This window comes from Mytilus edulis, chromosome 8, assembly GCF_963676685.1.
Source record: "Mytilus edulis chromosome 8, xbMytEdul2.2, whole genome shotgun sequence".
Lineage (NCBI taxonomy): Eukaryota > Metazoa > Mollusca > Bivalvia > Mytilida > Mytilidae > Mytilus > Mytilus edulis.
Window position 1 is genome coordinate 32799755 of NC_092351.1, and position 19588 is coordinate 32819342.

The following is a 19588-nucleotide window of genomic DNA, read 5'->3' on the forward strand; positions in this document are numbered from 1 at the left end:
GTTTTTATTAATTATTTTATTTCAATACACACATAATACATGTAATAGTAGTACTAGTTGTTACATACTTTGAATTATATATTTCAATGTAAATATATTGACAAATACGACGTCACCTCAAAAGTATTGATAAACTGAAAGTGATTGAACAAGCATGGCATAACATCTTGATTGTATGTCTTTAGCGAGGAAAAGACTCGTTGCAACATGTGCAATACAAAATTACCAGAGACATTGTATTATATGTCTCTGCTGTTACATTCGAATAAAATAAAACGCAAAATAGGCAATTATGTTTAAATTTAAACGAATATTTTCAAATGTTTTATACTTTCGTTTTAATAAAAATAATAATCGTGCAATATTATTTCCTCCATGATAATATTACACACACACACACACGCATCAATAAAGTTTATATTTGTTAATTAAAACATGTCAAGGAGAGTTTCAGGTACACGTAGACATAATAAACAAGAGTAGGTGGCCGACTTTGCCGATAGACTGTCGGAAATTATGTGCACAGAACAGGAAAATGATAATAAAAATGACTAAATCAGAAATATCGGCAAAAGATTAACCGTATTATAAGTTATGTTACATTTTATAACTGAAAATCAACGATGACTCTTCATATGCAATTACGTACTAAAAAGGAAATCAATTGGAGAGAGTTGTGCTTTGGTCAGAAAATATTTATAAAAGAAGAGAATTGTTCCACAAAGAGAAATTTTGCCAAATGAATACAGAGTTGAACGACTTATTTCCAGAAAATTAGAGGAAAGAAAGGTAGGCATTTAACCTTAGTTTGGATGAAATTGAAGTGTGTCCTCTCTCTGAAATTCAAAACCACTTAAAATTATGTTAGTTAGTTTAAAACGAACTGACCATTCCTTTACTGGTTATATAAAGACGTAGAATTTCCATTTATTTATTAAACATTCAAACTCGGAACTTGTTTGAAATAGTGGACAAGCAGTTTTATCAATAAGAAATTCTCTGTTATCGTTTATACCATATATATAGCATCTGCTTCAAATATGAAAGCTCTTCTTACAGATATTTGCTTAACATATTATAACAAAATAGTAGCCTCTTTTTTTTTTGCCCTATACGCTTTGACACTTTTTATATGCCTTAAGTTTTATTCTTCAAATTAAAAAAAAAATCTGTAAAGTAAATATTTTTTTCTTACAAATTTGTTGATAGAAGAATGGTTTTTCAAATGGAGAGAATGAAATACATGTACATAATCTATCTCCACAAAAGAAGAAAATTGATGTCTCATCCTTTCTTTAAAATTTCACCCAGAACGAATACGCCTGTTTCTTTCATTGTGGCATTCGTATGTTTATAGATAACTACATTTAACCCATACGCTCTTACGTATTTATAAACATGACTTGATTTTTTAATTTAATTTTCATCAATATTTCAATAAACAATTTTATAAGAACACTTTTTCGTAATGTTAAATTATTTGCAAATCAAACGGTGAAACTATGGAATGACTTTTCCTCCATTTTACGACTGATTAACTCCCCCGCTGTTTAACTCAAAACACCAAAATTTGTTTTCAATATGTACAAAAAGTGGGCTTCTGACTTTATTGAAAACGGGAAAGAACGGAATGGATCCCGTCCTGAAAATATTACTCCGTATATACATACGCTCGTCTATCACATCCCATTTTACGTGTCAAATTACTGACAGATTCGAAAGTTTAAGCGGTCAGGCGGTCAAAAAGTTAATGACAGTATTAAAACTTTATACAAGAGACTAAATGTCACAGATATTAGCAAAGTCACCATATACGGCCTTCAACAATGACCAAACCCTTCCAACATATTTAGCTAAAAAAAAATCCGAAACAACAATTGTATTTAAACGAGAAAACCAAGGGCTCATTCATGTACAATATAAAAAATATGCAACACAACAGCAAACGACTACCACTGCATGATTAACTGGATCCTGACATAGGACAGGCACATACATACAGCATGTGGCGCTGTTTAACATGTTAACGGGCGCCCAATCCTTCCCTAACCTAAGAATTAGCATGACAGAAATCGTGTTTTCATCATTTTAGGAAAAAATGTATTGAATGTTTCTTTTAGTAATTTTATTGGGTTGTAAAAGCATTAACCGTGTGCACATTTTTAGAAAAAAGCAATGATGCGCTTCAGCGCTTTATACAAACTGTACTTCGGTCAACGCTTTTACACCCAAATAAATTCACAAAAGGGAGCATTCAATTCTTAAATACAGCTCTCAACTGGTATGAAATTCCCCTAAGTTGTCTTGTACATGTTGTATGATGTCAAATTTCCCAACATAGGGACGAATTTTACCATACGCAGTACCAAACGTTCTTTTACATGTAGGTTCACGTATAATTTACGTCCGAAATTATTTGTGCAATGTGTTCTAGTATATTGTTATGCGTTTACTTTTCTACATTGGCTAGAGGTATAGGGGAGGGTTGAGATCTCACAAACATGTTTAACCCCGCCGTATTTTTGCGTATGTCCCAAGTCAGGAGCCTCTGGCCTTTGTTAGTCTTGTATTATTTTAATTTTAGTTTCTTGTGTACAATTTGGAAATTAGTATGGCGTTCATTATCACTGAACTAGTATATATTTGTTTAGGGGCCAGTTGAAGGACGCCTCCGGGTGCGGGAATTTCTAGCTACATTGAAGACCTGTTGGTGACCTTCTGCTGTTGTTTTTTTATATGGTCGGGTTGTTGTCTCTTTGGCACATTCCCCATTTCCATTCTCAATTTTAGTAATCTTATTACACATTCTAATCTTTGAAGCAATAAATATTTAATATAGCAAATAAGTAAGTTGTTCCATTCTACATTTCCAATAATTATTTTGTCGATCAATGTTCGGTCAGGTTGACAGCCTCTTTGACAAGTACAATGCTTCTTTGTGCGTATATGTGCATCACACATAAAAGTCCTGATATCGTAATCAATATAGCGGGGAACCGGTGCCTAGAAATCAAGCAATTTTCCTGAAATCATGATCAACAAGTACATGACAAGATGATTAACAATTTGATCGTATCATTATATTGATATTGAACACATCTAATGATATTACTAAATTGAATCGTCAATGGAGTCAGATGTAAATATATGTACGTGTGCACAAACATTTGTAATTGCGAAAAAGATCGGAATCAAAGGACGACTTTATCATGTTTGTACAGGGTAAGTTAGAATATTTATGTCCAACACACACACTTTTTTTCCAATCGAAGTCGTTAATGAATTTTCACGATGCATGGTCGATGTTGCATTTTTTTTTTTGGTCCTCAAAATGATTTAATGTTATAAAATAAACTGATTTAGAATGTAAGAGATAAATCAGGACCAATACCCTAGCTCTGACTGCAAGGCTTATGACAGCCCGGATACTATAGTAGTCCTCCAGGAGTGGTATCGACTTCAGGGCTATTGTACACCTTTTTACTAGCTTATAGCCATACAGCAGTTGTCTTAACTTTACAGCTTATGGTAACCTTTGTACTTATAGTCCACCAGCAATGGTGTCGACTCCAATGGTTATTATACATTTGGGTAACAACAGTCCACCAAACATGCTATTGGCTTCAGAGCTTATGATAGCCCGGGTACTGTAGTAGTCCACCAGCAAAGGTTTCGATTTCAGGGCTAATATACACTTGGTTACTTATAGCCATTCATCACGTGACTCGGTTTTAAAACTGATGGTAGTCTTTGTACTAACAGTCCACTATAGCAATGGCGTCGACCCAGGGCTTATTATACATCTGGGTACCAGACATGGTATTGACGGGGATTACGATAGCATGAGTACTGATACTAATAGTCCACAAGCAGTGTTTGTCGATGTCAGTAATACACTTGCTCACTAATAGCCACCCAGCAGTGGTATCGGCTGCAGCCGTAGGGCTTATGAAACCAATGGGTACTTATAGCAAACCAACATTGTCGTCGGCTTCAAAGTTTACCCAAGAAACTTGACTTACTTGACTTAATCCACTTCGTCCCGTGGGGGACATATGGTGACCACAGTAGCTTTCCATCTTTTCCTGTCTTTTGCTAGTTTCTTTGCTTCACCCCATGTTTTCCCAATTTTCTGAAGATCAGATGTTTTAAAAATCTCTGCGCCAGGTTGATTTTGGTCGCCCTCTTTTACGATGGCCCTGATGATTCCAATCTAGTGCCTGTCTTGTTACATTTGAGTTGCTTTTACGAAGAGTGTGTCCAATCCATTTCCATCTTCGTGTTGTTATCGTTCTTTCTATTGGCTCTTGTCTTGTCCTTTTCCATAACTCTTTGTTGCTAATTGTGTTAGGCCACTTGATTCCAATGATGTTTTTATGCACCTGTTCATGAAAACTTGTAATGTTTTTGTAGATGCAGCTGTCAGTCTCCAAGTTTCTGACCCACGAAGAAGAATAGATTTTACATTTGAATTGAAGATCCTGATTTTGGTGTTTGTTCTGAGCGCTTTGCTCCACCAAAGAAACTTACTTTAAATAAATCAAATTTAAACAGTAATAATATATATTTAGGTTTTAAACGGGAAACTCCACACTAAAATTTACGACAAAAGGGACGTTTTTTTGTTTCATATCGTTAATTTTCCATTTTTAGATGGTTATGTTCCTTTGGCACCATCTTACGGTGTATATATTTCACAACTCGTTTGCTATGACCGTGTCTGTTGTGACGTTTTTGATTTTAACGAAATTAATCTATGTATTACTGGTAAATTTTTAAGCATGGGATTTCGTTACCATAAATTTCTTAAAAACTTTCACTAAATGTTTCCATAGATATAAAGATTTGGTTTTGAATGTTGATTGTATCTGTAGAAAACTTATTTCTGACTGGATAAAACATCCTCATTTTACGGAAATGATGTTAACCGTGCCGAAAATTTAGAAACGGGTAAACTTATCGATCCTTTAAATAAACTTATTATAAAAGGTTACCAATTCAACACATTGACTGTTATACGATCATTGAATATTGTTTAATTGGTATTAATATTGATTGTGTTATCAGTAAATTAAAAGCAAACTAAATATTACAAGTATGTTATATACATATCAGTGGCGGATCCAAAGGGGGGGGTTCCGGGGGTTTGAACCCCCCTTTTGTTTGGCAGATCAATGCATTTGAATGGGAGCATATAGTTGGAACCCCCCTTTACTCTGGGTTGGGAACCCCCCTTTTTAAAATGGCTGGATCCGCCACTGCATATCCACATTTCACGGATCTACAATCTGTCCATACCTTTATCTTGGCATTGCACAAGGTCATGTTTTTCTCTGACTGTTTATGACGTCTTTACACTAAATTCATTGGATGTTGGATGTCGGTACTGAATGATAATTTAGTCTTAGATGCATGATTTTTTTATTGGTTGTTAGTCATGTGCTAGTGGCTTTGAACTAGCTGCCAGTTAATTTGCATATTTTATTCATATTGCGCCATAAATCAAATTTATTCGGTCGGTATATGTTGACTTGTTTTTGTTAATATTTCATTTTGATCGAGTAAAACTATTTTATTTGATATTCTATAGTGTGTATTTCTATGATGTAGTTCCAGGTTAGGGTGAAGGTTGACGCACGCTGCATTTGTTTGCACCTGTCCTAAGTCAGGAGCCTGTTGTTCAATGGTTGTCGTTTGTTGATGTGGTTCATAAGTGTTTCTCTTTTTCTCTCTTTTTTTTTTTATATATATTAGACCGTTTGTTTTCCTGTTTGAATTGTTTTACACTTGACATTTAGGGACCCTTTATCTGAGCTTGCTGTTCGATATGAGCCAAGGTTCCGTGTTGAAGGCCATACTTTGACGTTTAATGGTTTACTTTTTAGACACTGTGACTTGGATGGAGAGTTGTCTCGTTGGCAGTCATATATATATACATACCATATCTTCTTATTTCTATCAGCACATTGTAATTGTAAAAAGTTTATAGATAAGAGATGCTGTATGTGTTGGACCTGATCTACTGCACTGTGTTACCATTAAAGGGGAATATTGACCAATATTTTAAAAACAATGGAAAAACATTTGCTTTCACACTTGCCAAACTGTTATTTTATCATGCTATTAAAAATATGATAAAATTATAGGCTACCTAGCTGGCTTGTTTTAAAGCTAAAGATTGTGTAAAACTGAAACATTTTGTAAAATCCATTCAAGGAAAAAAGAATTATGCAAATATAGAAGAAAAAACCTAATTGATCTAATATAATATAACTATACATGACTTTTTGTTGGTATTATGCAAAATAGAGAAGAAGAAAAGCAAACGATACTTTTTTTAATCGAAATTAAAAAAAATCTGAGTTATCTGCCCTTATAAAGCTAAGTAGAAAAAAGTGAGAAATAATAAACAAATATTCTGTATTTTTAAAAGTTAGAATCTCAAACCGTCTTCATTTAATGAAATTCCTAACACACTAGCATGCTAGTTGCATTCTTGTCTGAAAATCTGCTTAATTAAAATCTAGACCGATAGTGTTTTCAATGCTATTTTATGTTCAGCGATGGCGCCCGGGGATGGCGCAAACATGGCAAAGGTCTCCACATCAAGTTAAACTTTTCTTTTGAAATAAATGAAACGAAAATTAATAAAATGTAATATTCGTGACATTCACGTCAAAATTAATAGGTATTATCAGGATTTATTATCTTAACAGATACTGATGCCTAACAGGAAAACATTACATTTAGACGAGGAAAAATATAATAATGACCTATAAAATTTAACATAAATGATTAGCTTTATATTCTTGTCATATTTGAATTAAGTGGATCAGCAATCAAATGATTTGATTTAAATAAACCTCTTTGTTTATTTGTGTGGTGAAGATGGACTTTTCCTGGTTTACATGTATACATCCACTTGTCCTTTGACATACGTTTTTTAATCAGTACCTTAATACGTCTGTATGTATATCTAGAATTATTATTTATAAACAAAGTATTTGTCTGTATGTAGATCTAGATATTGTTTATAAATTATATACAAACTTATAGATACACCATCGATCAGAATCATATCAGTCAAGTGTTCAGTTTAATTAACCTAACACGAACTTACTTCAATACGCTAGGACAAAACACGTTTTGCCTTGCCTTTACTGATAGATTGATACAAAATGGCTAGGTTAGATATGTCCCAAAAATCACCAAATATCCAGAAAGCTGGCATTGGATTGAATTTGTTTCAGTTCAAGAACAATCAGTATAACCATAGTATATCTTAATCTTATACTTCCAACTAGATGTACGTTAAGCATTGTACAATATGTAAATGCTTGTAATTGCCCTGTTGAATAAGCTAAACGCATATAATATGCAATCGCTTTGTGTGCCGCCAATTTGATAAATAACATTATTGATATATATTTTCATGCGCGTAGCTACGTTTACGTCAAAACGCCCGGGCGTACACTTGAATTTTGAAAAAAAAAATAGAATTAGAAAATCTGGTTAAAAGAACATATCAACCGTGTGATTCTTTCTGCAGTGGATTGTAATTGTGAATAAAAAGGGACTGAATTTACTTTAATCAACTAGATCCTATCATAGATTTCTTCCAATTTTCTGTAAAAGTCTGAATCTGCTTTGAATTCTGCTTACATTTCTTATATTAAATGCAATTCATTATCTGCTGAGATTTGATATGCGGTTTGCATTTTTTTGTCGATTTATGTCTCAAAAGCGAGTCAAAGCGTCGTCGGCGGCGTCAATATTAAGGTTCCGAATGGATAAAATGTTATATACTGCGTCTGCGCTAGTTGAGCAGTCAAATTACATTGACTGTATATTCATATGTGATATGTGATATACAGTCACTGACCGTATATCGCCTTGTTTATGACGTTGACAATGCGTTTCCGTAGAGTTTTATATATGACATCAATAAAACATACAGGTTCGCGGAAATTTAACGTCGACCGCTCCAAATTAAGAAATGATGTTTTTTTTTTATCCAAAATACTTCATTTAAAACAGTTATAAAAGTTGCAGTATATAACAGCCTCGCTTTCCACCTGTTTCTAAGCCTTGTACAAATAACATTGATATTTCGAGACAATGTATGGTTATTCCATATTTAAATGGCTCTCCGTGAAATTTTACGAAAGTTGGAAAAAAATGTTTATGATCAAAAGAGTATCCAGAGCAATATAATAATGCTTTTAATTTTCCCGCATTTAACGGATAAAAGTTATTCTTTCTGCATTTAATAAGGGGTAACAGTTTGGGCTTAACGTTTGTTAATTCTCAATTACATTAACTACTTTGTCAAACCTTTATCGAATTTTATGAAAGTTTGGGAGAGGTTTTTTATGATTAATGTCTGAAGCAAAATTTTGAGAGCATTTGTTTTCGTTCATTTTTCTGATCTTTACTCATAGCCGGATTTTCTTTACGCAATTAAATGTTTTTTCATGATCAATTTATAAAACTTTATAGATTGTCATGAAATATTGGCACAAAAAAATATCAAAAGAAATGTTTTAATTTTTTTTTTAAATCTTTTAAGGGACTGATAAATTGATTCACTTTTTGTTGGAAGAAATCATAGGGAATTTTTATATTGCACCTGTTAGAAATAAATTTTCATGTCCATTAAAAGGTGCTTTTGTCGATTGTATGCTCACTCACGGCTCCCTTTAAACATATTTGAAAGTCATATTGGTTATGACGTTTTCTCTATAAAAAAAAATGACCACTAGCTTCCAGTTTAACACGATAAATAAGTTAAACATATTTCAAAATTAAACATAAAAAATAAACCAATTAGATTCAAAAGTATGTTGCTATTGATGAATTTTTACTGACAGGAATATGGTAGATCTCATTCTCGATAACTCGATAGCTTTCGAGGACTTCGTCCCCTCGAACCCACAACCAGCAGGTGCTTTGACATTGAGCGGTTGGCACCGCCTCAGACCCCTCGCCAAGGTTCGGGCGTACACGTAAAAATGACCCAGCTACGCCACTGATTTTGAAATATCTCAAGCCTTCGACTCCACATTGTTTCCATTTTGATGATGCACAATTAAGTGGACACACTTGGTCTTGTCTGTTTTATTATCTCCATGAGTATTTACAACTCTCGCGTGGACATTTTCAAGTATTGGAACGTAACTTCGAATTCAAACACTAGAGACATTATTATAGATTTATATGCTCATTAATTTATTTGAAAAAAAATACTACCATAAGTAAGGTAGGTACAAAACCAATTGTGGAAGAACATCTTATGTGTAGTCCTCATTTGCAATTATTAATGCATGTATTTGTTGTTATATTGCATGTTGAAAATGACATTTTTCTTGTTCTTGTATCTACTCCACGTGAAGATGTTTTCTATCAAATATACCATTATATACATAAACAGTATATATCATAAATTTAAAATGAGTGACTCAATTTTATTAAGTTTAATTACATACTCATTAGATATGTAATAGAAGAGAGAGTTCAGAGAAAAAAAATACTAATGCGTATGTATATATATGCATCTCTGAAGTATTTGCAGGTTTATTTAATCTAATAAAAATTAGTACAAATGTATTTCATTAGACCTGAGAAATATACAACAGCTTTTATATTTCAACACAAATTTCAACACAAATATCCTAACATCACATCATATTGTTGGTTGCAATGGTAATCCACTTCACATTATTACCATGTAGTTACACTCCGTTCTTTGTATATTTTTTTTTCTTCAAAATAATTGATTGTAATGTACATTGCATTGCATCCTTTCAATGTCATTATCGGTATAAAAAAAATATAAGAAAAAGTATTTAATTTTATACAGGAATAAATGGAATTTTTTAACAAATAACTATAGACTATTGTTTTCTGTAGATTTTAATTGTCCACTGTAGTTTCAAGAACTCCATGTAAAAAGTCAGCTATTTTTTTTATTTTGAACATAGACCATGTGATCCAATTTTAAATTTGTAAAATTTTTGAGTTAACATTGCATGTCTGGATAAACTTTAGTAAACACTTATTCGTTCTTATTCAATTCTGTTTGATACGAATTTTAATGACAATTTTAATGGTGCATGAAGCATATAAAATTTTAATAGAGCAGAGAATAAAAATTAATACTTTCAAAATATTATGCAACGATAACACATTTTGTAAAACATAAATACAGGTACGATAAAGATTAAATAAATAAAAAAAATGCAACACCTGTATTTAATAATATTTTGTACAGGCTGTAACGTTTGTTTGATCCTACTTCACTCACCTGGATGCTCTAAAGACGTGTCAGGAACTTAGTAAGTAATATTTGATTTTAAATTTTTCATTCAAAAGTTCATCGTTTGATTGAGGATCTATGATCTTCTATATCTTCTTAATCTAAAAGAAAAGCGTAGCAGTTGAATGGAATAGTTGGTTAAAAAGTAACAAGATCTTTATTAAATGGAATTTAAAATAAAACAGAAGATATTCTATGATTTCCAATGAGACACCTTTCCACTATAGACCAAAATGATACAGAAATGTGCAACTACAGGTCACCGTACAGCCTTCAACAATGAACAAAAGCGCATTTTAATGCCGTTTTCAATAAATGTAAGCACACATCGTCCCATTGAACAAAAAGTTAAGGTATTTGATTAATGAGCATTTCAGTTTACTTGACCGGAATCTATGCAATGATATGTGCTAGCGTTTTATTATAACTGATGCATTGATTGTTATTTGCTTGACGTCCAGTGGCAAATATTTCATTCATATTCAGGACTTGAACACATAATTATTAAGTCCATAAGGTAAATTTTGAAAAGTTTTTCGTTAGATGAATGTCTGGATTGATATACAGTGTATTGTATTGTATAGTGTAGACGAGACCCATTTTTTGGGTGATTATGAAAATACAGAGATGTGTCCTTTGTTAATTTATGCATTATTGTCATTTTGCTTAGTTTCTTTTGTTACCTATTGTGATATCGGACTCGGACTTCTTTTAAACTAAGTTATATTGTGCGTATTGCTGTGGTTTTTTTTACATTGGCTAGAGGTATAGGGGGAGGGTTGAGATCTCACAATACATGTTTAACCCCGCTGCGCCTGTCTCAAGTCAGAAGACCCTGGTCTTTGTTAGTCTTGTATGATTTTTAATTTTATTTCATTATATATATATTTCGGAGTTTATTTTGGCGTTCATTATCATTGAACTAGTACACATTTTCCGGGTGCAGGTTTTTCTCGCTGTGTCGAAGGCACATCGATGGCCTTCGGCTGTATTCTACTCATTGGACGGGTTGTTGTCTCTTTGACAATAAAATGTCCTAGCGGGACATTTTATTTAAACTATGATATGGCATCCAACATACCTAGTAAAATCTAATCGTTTTACATTTATATTTATGTCTATATTTGAGTGACCGTCAGAGGTTTTCGGAGGCCATTTCGATGGTCAATTAGATGGCGTCTAGACTAAAATAAGCACAAAATGCTGATTCATATTATCGAGTCCATGCATTTTTAATTATTTATTTTAGACTTTTTTTTAAATAAGGGTATGCGTATAAGTTTGTTATAAATCAAAATATGAGAATTTAAGTAAAATATGTGAACATGAATTAAACAGCTATTGTACCTGTAACCAAACCCAAAATTATTTAGGAAGTAATGTCTTTCCTATACAAATTTTATTTTGGCTTCGTTTGATGGAAAAGCTTGCAAAGTTTGCAGTACAGTATCAACATGTCTTCAACAGCAACACATCAACATTTCACACTAAATTGAATATATCAATTTTTGTAAAATTGTTGGAACAATTAAAGTGTAGAAAATGATCTTATGGGTGAAGATTTACAGGGGCAATTTTCCTACCTCAACATTTTTGATTGAGCTATATGGTAACTTCCCAAAGGTAGATAATGGACAAGTGTGATTCCTCGACAGATCGGTTATATTTTTCAATCCTTACTAGTGTAATGATACAAGATACACTTAACTTGTTTAATCTACATTTGTAGGTTGACAATGTTACAAATATGTAAACAAACTACCCGATGTTATCTTCAAAATGAATTTGAACACGCAGGTATTACCGGTATGGTAGTCGTATGATAGCTGTTTTGGATTACTTTATACATGTGGTTTCTACCTTTTTATTTTATATTTAAAAAGACAGTACATATTACACAAAGTGCCACCGGAACCTTGAGACCGACTTAAGTGGATTTGAGTGGATGTACTTAATTGCCATTATTGAAGGTAAATCTGTCTGTGACCTAATTGGTTAATCCTACAAGTGGTTCAGATGAAGTCCTCCTTTCGAAAGATTTACACACTCTTCAATGTTTATGGACTGTAATTGAATGTCTGGTTATGTTGGGGTTCTTGTCGCCCAGTCTTTTCTAATCTTTCTAGTTTATTCAGTGAGTGAACGGATCTGTACGTTTTTTTTATGCATCTAAAAGTTGGGGCATATTATTTTACCCCAGTCCGTTCGTCTGTCCGTCCTTTCTTCTGTCCTTCCGTCCGTCCTTCCGTCCGTCCTTCCGTCCGTCCTTCCGTCTGTCCTTCCATCCGTCTCTTCCGTCCGTCCCATTGTGGGTATACAGTTATTCAGCTTAACTCCTACTACAGTTTGAATCCTAGCACTTTGCTGTCTGTTTGTACATATATTGAAGGTGTGCATGTGGTCAACGTTTTGATCTTTATTAATATTTGCTCTGTTGGGGGATGATCAACAAATATTAATATAATATAAAACAACAAACCAGAGTATACTGATTTGTATCACTACAATATAACAGTTATTACGGTGAGGTTGAATTCCTTGTAATTTATTCATCATTCACGCACGATCTAATATATCTCTGTACATTAACACCAGTTTCAGATATAGAGATGTGTTTTTTTTCTGAGACAGGTGCTTTTGACCATCCACAAGGACTTGCGGTCATCCAATATTCAGTACTTAAGTACTTTGATTGGTTTTTTTTGCTAAGGGTTTGTCGGTTCTACTTCCAACTTCTGACTTTTAGTTATTGTACATTTGGTGTCTCCTATCTTCTATTTTTCTATTTGTTGATGAAAAGATTTTAATTTAGTGTGATTTTTTTCGACGTCCTTTTTAAAATGAATTACAAATATCACCTTCAGTTCCAAAGTTTATTCGCTAGGAAAGCCGATAAATAAACAAGACGTTATAAAAAAAACATTGGGCAAATTTTTATGGTTATATGGTATTGTTTGTTTATTAGTTAAGTAGTAGGGTTTGGCACATGTGATCACAATCGATTTAAGTTTTCTCCGTACACTTATCATCTTCACGTGCCAAGGGGTACGTTACAGTTCCCCCTCTCACTTCTAAACTTAAAAAATATATTAGCCTTGTTATTGTGCTTGCAGCTTCTAGTTGTGTATACAACACTTTCTAATTTCATGTTCGTAACGTACTTCCAATTCTTCAAACCCATATATCCGAAAATGATTTTATAAAAGTATAACAATATAATACAGGAGACTATATACATCCGTCTTGACCGACAGTAAAGGACCTATATATCGTCCCCTTTCAATTAATAATTGGAATGGGTGTCGTAACATCATCCACGACTCACTCGGTAACTACTGCTCGAAATGGATAAAACGAGAAAAAGTTGATAATAAATCCTTAGATTCTATTTTTTTTCAATTCAGCAATGAACATAGTTGATAAATGAATACAACATTTTTAAGAACATTTTACTCTCAACTACAAACATAGAAGCCCTAATTTCCGTATCAAATATTAGCTAGTATTTTTTATTATAATCCATGGCGTTGTCAGTTTATTTTCAATCATTGTTTTCAATCTATGAGTTTGACTGTCCCTTTGGTATCTTTCTTCCCTCTTTTCTAAGAGAACTCGCCAAGGAATTTGTTTTTGTCCCGGCTGATAAGGCTGCTTAAAAGATCATTACTGTTGGACGTAAATCATACATTGAGGTTATGCTAAAGGAAATTACGAATTCACCAACATTTCAATTGACTCCATTTTTGAAAAATGACGTCTGTAACAAACATAAATGTTTAGCTACCTCTTTACAAGCAAAACCAAATACAATGAAAGTTCCAACGATGTACTGGCTTCTGAAGCTACAAAACACCTTACAAATATATATATTTATTTCGTCTTCAAGCCATTGTTCCACTTCTAAACTTTCTATTTTATTCACTGGTACACTTGGTACAATTAAAAAACTGGTAAATATTTGTTCAAATAAGGCGTTTGAAAATAGTGGATTTAATTACTTATGGAGTGTCAAAAATTCTGTGGATGTACATGATAAATTGCATGTTTATACTGTATTTGCGATTTCGAATAATTTTTGATTTTTTCTACCCTATATATCGTTTTGCCTCATAATTTTCGTAAAGTAACAATTCACACACTTAATTAAATATGCATTTAAAAAGTCAGAATGCGAATAAATCTATGTTCAAACTATTTTAGGTATTTTTTTTACTAACAACAAACAAAGAGAACTGCATGTATGTCAATTTGACCTGCTTTGATACTACCCTTGAATTTTTACTAGACAGGGATATTACGTATAACGTCAAGTTATCGGAATTCCAATAAGGACCAACATGTGCACCTATTATTGCAGACCTGCTTCTGTATTGTTATGAGTTACAATTTATAACTAAAATCAGCAAAGACTCATCAAAACAACATCTGATACAAAAATTTAATTACACTAAGTCTTTTAAGGCTCTCGATAATGACAACTTCAGTATGTACATTAAAGAGATTTATCCTGCTAAACTAATTTTAAATAAAGTTAATACTAACAGTAAACACGGCCTTTTCCCTTATCTTGCTATCTATATCTATAACGGGAAGCTTAATACAAAAAAAGGCAGTGGCTATTCGTCACACCTCATCAAAAAGACTGTCCTCGTGCAAATTAAAACGTAACCTTCGCCCGATCAGTTGAAATAACATTGGTCATAAAGAATAATACCATAAAAGATTGGGTGTGAAATACCTGAACGTATAAGATGTCTGCATGTTGATTTATATTTACGATTTATGTCCTTGTACGATGATAAAATTTAATACATGTTTTGATTAGTTTGTGATATCGAAAACCCTGATGCTATCATTTTTCAGTAATACGTGTGTACATAGATTTCTTTCTGTAAAATCAAATACGTTGGTACATACACAAGCCAAATGAACAAGTTGAGATATATAGACACCATAATATGCTGACAAGGGAACATCACAATTTAAAAATGGATAATTAACAATGGGGAAAAGAAAAATCATCCCTTTTATTATTATGAATCGTTGAATATTAATTTGACAACTAATGGTTCAAATCCGGGTTACAAACTAAATCCGAGGGAAACACAATTATTATAGGAATACAACGAAACAACAGAAACACTGAAGTGAACAAAAAAACCAAAAGAAAAGAACTATAAGATAACAACTGCCAATTTTCTGACTTGGTACAGGACAGTTTAAGAAAAAATGGTAGGTTAAACCTGGTTTATGTGGCTAGCCAAACCTCGCACTTTTATGGCAATGTTAAATGTAACACTAACATGACACCATTACATGACGCGAATACAGTACAAATAAATACAAGAACATTCAGGACACATAAATACACAAATACACAATACAATAGTGCATTTCGACATGCTAACCACACAGCACACAAAACAGCACAACAGAACCACGAACTGTCTTTCAGACGACTGGGTCAACGCAACAAAGATACTGTTCAATATCAGGTTTGTAACTATGTCATTTGATGTGGGTTTTTTTTTTTAACAATAACACGATTTCAGATAGCAAATTCGATACATTAAATTGATATTCAACTTCTGGGTGGAAAAGGATCTATTTTTTTTTTTAATATTATAGGATTATTTTCTATTTGCAGTTTGTAAATGAAAAAGGCAATGCGAATTTGTTTTATCCGATGGATAGTTGTCGGAATTGGTGTATTTGCTGTTAGCTTGGTATTCCTCGGACTACATACTTCGTCGCTACAGGGTTCTACCTTAAAACAAAACACAAATCGTCGAGATGACGTAAACACTGACTATAATATGTTTGACCACCAATATACTCCCGCGAATTTGAAATTACGTCAATACAAACAGTTACCAATAGATACAGGAATTTCCAACCTAAAAGAAAATCTTATAAAACTGGCAAAAGAAATTCAGAAAACTAAAATCCATATTAGAGGAACAAAGGCTAGGGAATCCTTAACGAATGCCATTGATGTGATAAAAGATTTATTTAGACTGACCAATACAAGTATGGATAATTTTCATCGGAAGACAAAATCGTCGAAGCATATTTGCAAGGAAATCTATAAAGGGACAACATACGGTTATCCGTTCTTTTACAAAGGATTTGAAACCAAAAACTGTTCATATGCAACTTCTATAGACAAGCTAGTAGCTGTTGTTTTTATTCATAAACAAGAAAAAGTCAGTAAGTTAGAACATATTTTGAAAAACATTTTGAATTACAATTCTCGATTAAAAGTTGTAGTAGGAAAAGAAAAGAATTCAAGAATATCTCTTTCAGAATCTTTCGGTAATGTAACTGTCATAGATTATTCTAAGGCAGATTCAGATGGTACAATTTGGAATTTATTGATAACAAAAGTAAAAACCGAATATGCGCTGATTGCTAGAAACATTTCCACATTTAACATTGATGCACGTCTAGAACGACTTGTTCGGGAAATAGAATCCTTAGACGTCGTCACAGCTGGTGGGGCATCACGTGACCAAAATGGCCTTTGGAAACTTGGATGTTATCAGACAGCTTATAAAAACTTCTCACTGATTTATGACGAAGGCTATGACGAATCTCTTCATGAATGTATTTTTTGTGATTACATAAGTGGTTCATTTCTTTCTAGACTAACAACTTTTCAAAGCTTTCCTTTTGACGCGAAAATGAATGGGATGTCGGTCTTTCATGATTTCTTCTTACGTCTTTCACAGAGTAAACTAGAGTCTGTTATTTGTCCTGATTCAATGTTTTATATGCAAAAACAAAAACAGTCTGACAATTATAATGACTGGGCACAGCTTGGCATTAAATGGAAATTATATCGTTTGAAAATTTCTGATGAAGTTGATATACAGTTTCCATGTAAAAAGGAAACCTATAAATGTTTTAATGGTCTAGGGTATGTGTTATCGCCATGTTGTCTCCAAGAATTAGCTGACATGATTAATTTCATAATGAAAACGTGTGAGGAATCGAATGTTTTATGCGAACTCCAAGAAGGAACATTGTTAGGTGCTGTCAAATTCCACAAAGTTTTACCTTGGGAAAGAGACGCCGATTTAACGTTTCTAACGGCAAATTTTACGGCATTAACAAAACTAAAATCTTATATTATGAAAAAATATTCTTTTACATATGATGCAGCAAGTTTGTGGTGTTGTGCTGACAACAGGACTGCCGGAGGAAAAATGAAAGTTCACAGCAAACACTGGCACATTGAAATGTACGGACAACATCTCATGGATTCAGAAAAGTTACTAACGGATGGATTAAAACCCACCAAAATTTTATTAAATGGTCAATGGGTAGGAGTCCCTAGAAATCCTGGTTGGCACGCTAGAAATCGATACGGACATGAAATATATGCACATGCTCAACACTGGATGGCTATGGGACAGGGTAATGGTTGGATTGATTACAAAACAAATCAGTTTACCCCTTGTCGGACACCAGGAAGACATGACTGCGTAGATAGTTTTAACGGGGATGGCAATCTTCCATTTTCGCTTCCAATTCCATAAATTCACATTGTTATTTTTGAAGCATTATATTTACCATTACCAGGTTTACGATTACTCATTATCACCATTTAAATCTAAATTTAAAATAGAGAGAACTGGAGGAGCGTCTACAACAACATTCGTTAACATAAAAGAGAGAAGAGGAAGTTACCAAAGAGATATTAAAACTTAATAAGTAGATGACAAACTGACATCGCCACGTACAACCAATAATAGAATTCACAAAACTACACGTGCTCCAGAAGGGTAATCAGATCCCATTACACATGAGTTCAACCGTCACATTGCTCAAGTATATACAAATTTGATGTTGAGTAGTTTGGTGATGACACATAAGAATAAAAAGTGGAAGGGTTTGAGGATTCGACAATTGCAACAAATCTGTCGTCATATTTCATAATGGTCAACCAATTCGTGATGGTGTCTGTAAATAAAGACAACAGTCGTATAGCGGCGTTAAAAGTTCATAAATCGGTTGATAGGAAACAAATCCGGGTTGCAAACTTAAAACCGAGGGAAACACAACAAGTATAAGATTTATGGAAAAACAAACGAACAACAGGAACACTGAAGTGTACAAAAAAAAACTTAATCCAATTATTTTATAGATATGACTTAATTCAGCCTCTTTACTTGTAGTCCTTAATTTCATAGCTTACTTGTAAGCAACAAACCAATATGAAGAACATCACGATAGAAAAAAATAAGCTCTGGACTATCGAATCAATTGGGAGATGTATACTAGATTTGCATGCGCTGTTAGAATGTTGCAACATAGTAATGGGAAGTTCCCAATTTGAAAGCGAAATGATATCTTTTGTCGAAGTGTTTTGTTCTTAACTAACCTTCATTTTCAATTTTTATATATAAATCAAGACATGTAGCGGACTTAACTTATCTTTTGTATCCTTAACTTAAAGTTCGATGGTATAGATTGCGTTCAATATTGTCACCAAACTTACTTAATTAGCGAGAGGACAGCTATGTTGTACAACGTGCAGTTTTAGGCTAATGTTAGGCTCTTTCAACTCTCATAAGCAGCTACTTAAAATCCTATCAAATATTAGTAAAAAATCAATTCGGTAAGAAGAGGAACAAAGTTGGTGCCCATTGTGATGCCGATTGTTTGTCTCTTCATAGGCGTAACAAAAATGTTATCAAGAAATTATGAATACTTATAATGTCAGTTTCCGAGTATTTTATTGTTTAATTGATTTTGTTTCCCTCACTAAAACAAGAAATTATTTTTGGAAAATGACGCAGTCATTGTTCAATAACTGCCGACCTGAACTTCATTACATTTCTCTGCCTACCGCGCTTGGTTTCGTATTTCCTATTTTCCATACAAACTGGAATCTGCTTGTGTTATCATTATGCATCATTGTGTAGTATTAAATCAGCCAGGACCCAGTTTACACTGGTTTTTGCTTGTATTCCACTACACTCGAACAAAGTGTTGTAGTTTGACGGGAACCAGTTTTAGAATTTGTAAACTACAAAACGTAATCGGTTATTGTTCATTCCGTTTTGGTGTTTCATACCGACTTATATGGTTTGAATAAGCTTAAGACCCTTCAAACATTAATGTGATAGGTATATTAAAGATTGTTTTACAAAAGGATTGAACTGTTTTACTTTCAAAGTCGTACTATAGGGATATCTGTCATATACGGATTTCCACTCTCACCGGTTAATTTCTTCTTTTACACGTGCTTTGGAAACTTCCTGTTTA

General features: G+C 33.2%; 1 protein-coding gene across 6 annotated transcripts; it reads left to right on the forward strand.

The window, feature by feature from the left end:
• The first annotated feature begins 426 nt into the window (after positions 1 to 426).
• On the forward strand, positions 427 to 18739 carry LOC139485398 (uncharacterized). 6 transcript variants are annotated; one of them, XM_071269858.1, is made up of 3 exons: positions 427 to 789; positions 12199 to 12285; positions 15963 to 17902. In XM_071269858.1, the coding sequence occupies exon 3, from the start codon at positions 15970 to 15972 to the stop codon at positions 17854 to 17856; it is 1887 nt and encodes a 628-aa protein (XP_071125959.1). In that variant the 5' UTR covers positions 427 to 789; positions 12199 to 12285; positions 15963 to 15969; the 3' UTR covers positions 17857 to 17902. The 6 variants fall into 6 exon arrangements, with proteins under 6 accessions (XP_071125959.1, XP_071125960.1, XP_071125961.1 ...); XM_071269857.1 differs by lacking the exon at positions 427 to 789 and adding an exon at positions 10225 to 10334 and having other exon boundaries at positions 12045 to 12285; positions 15963 to 18739; XM_071269856.1 differs by lacking the exon at positions 427 to 789 and adding an exon at positions 10276 to 10334 and having other exon boundaries at positions 15963 to 18739.
• The last annotated feature ends 849 nt before the right edge of the window (positions 18740 to 19588 follow it).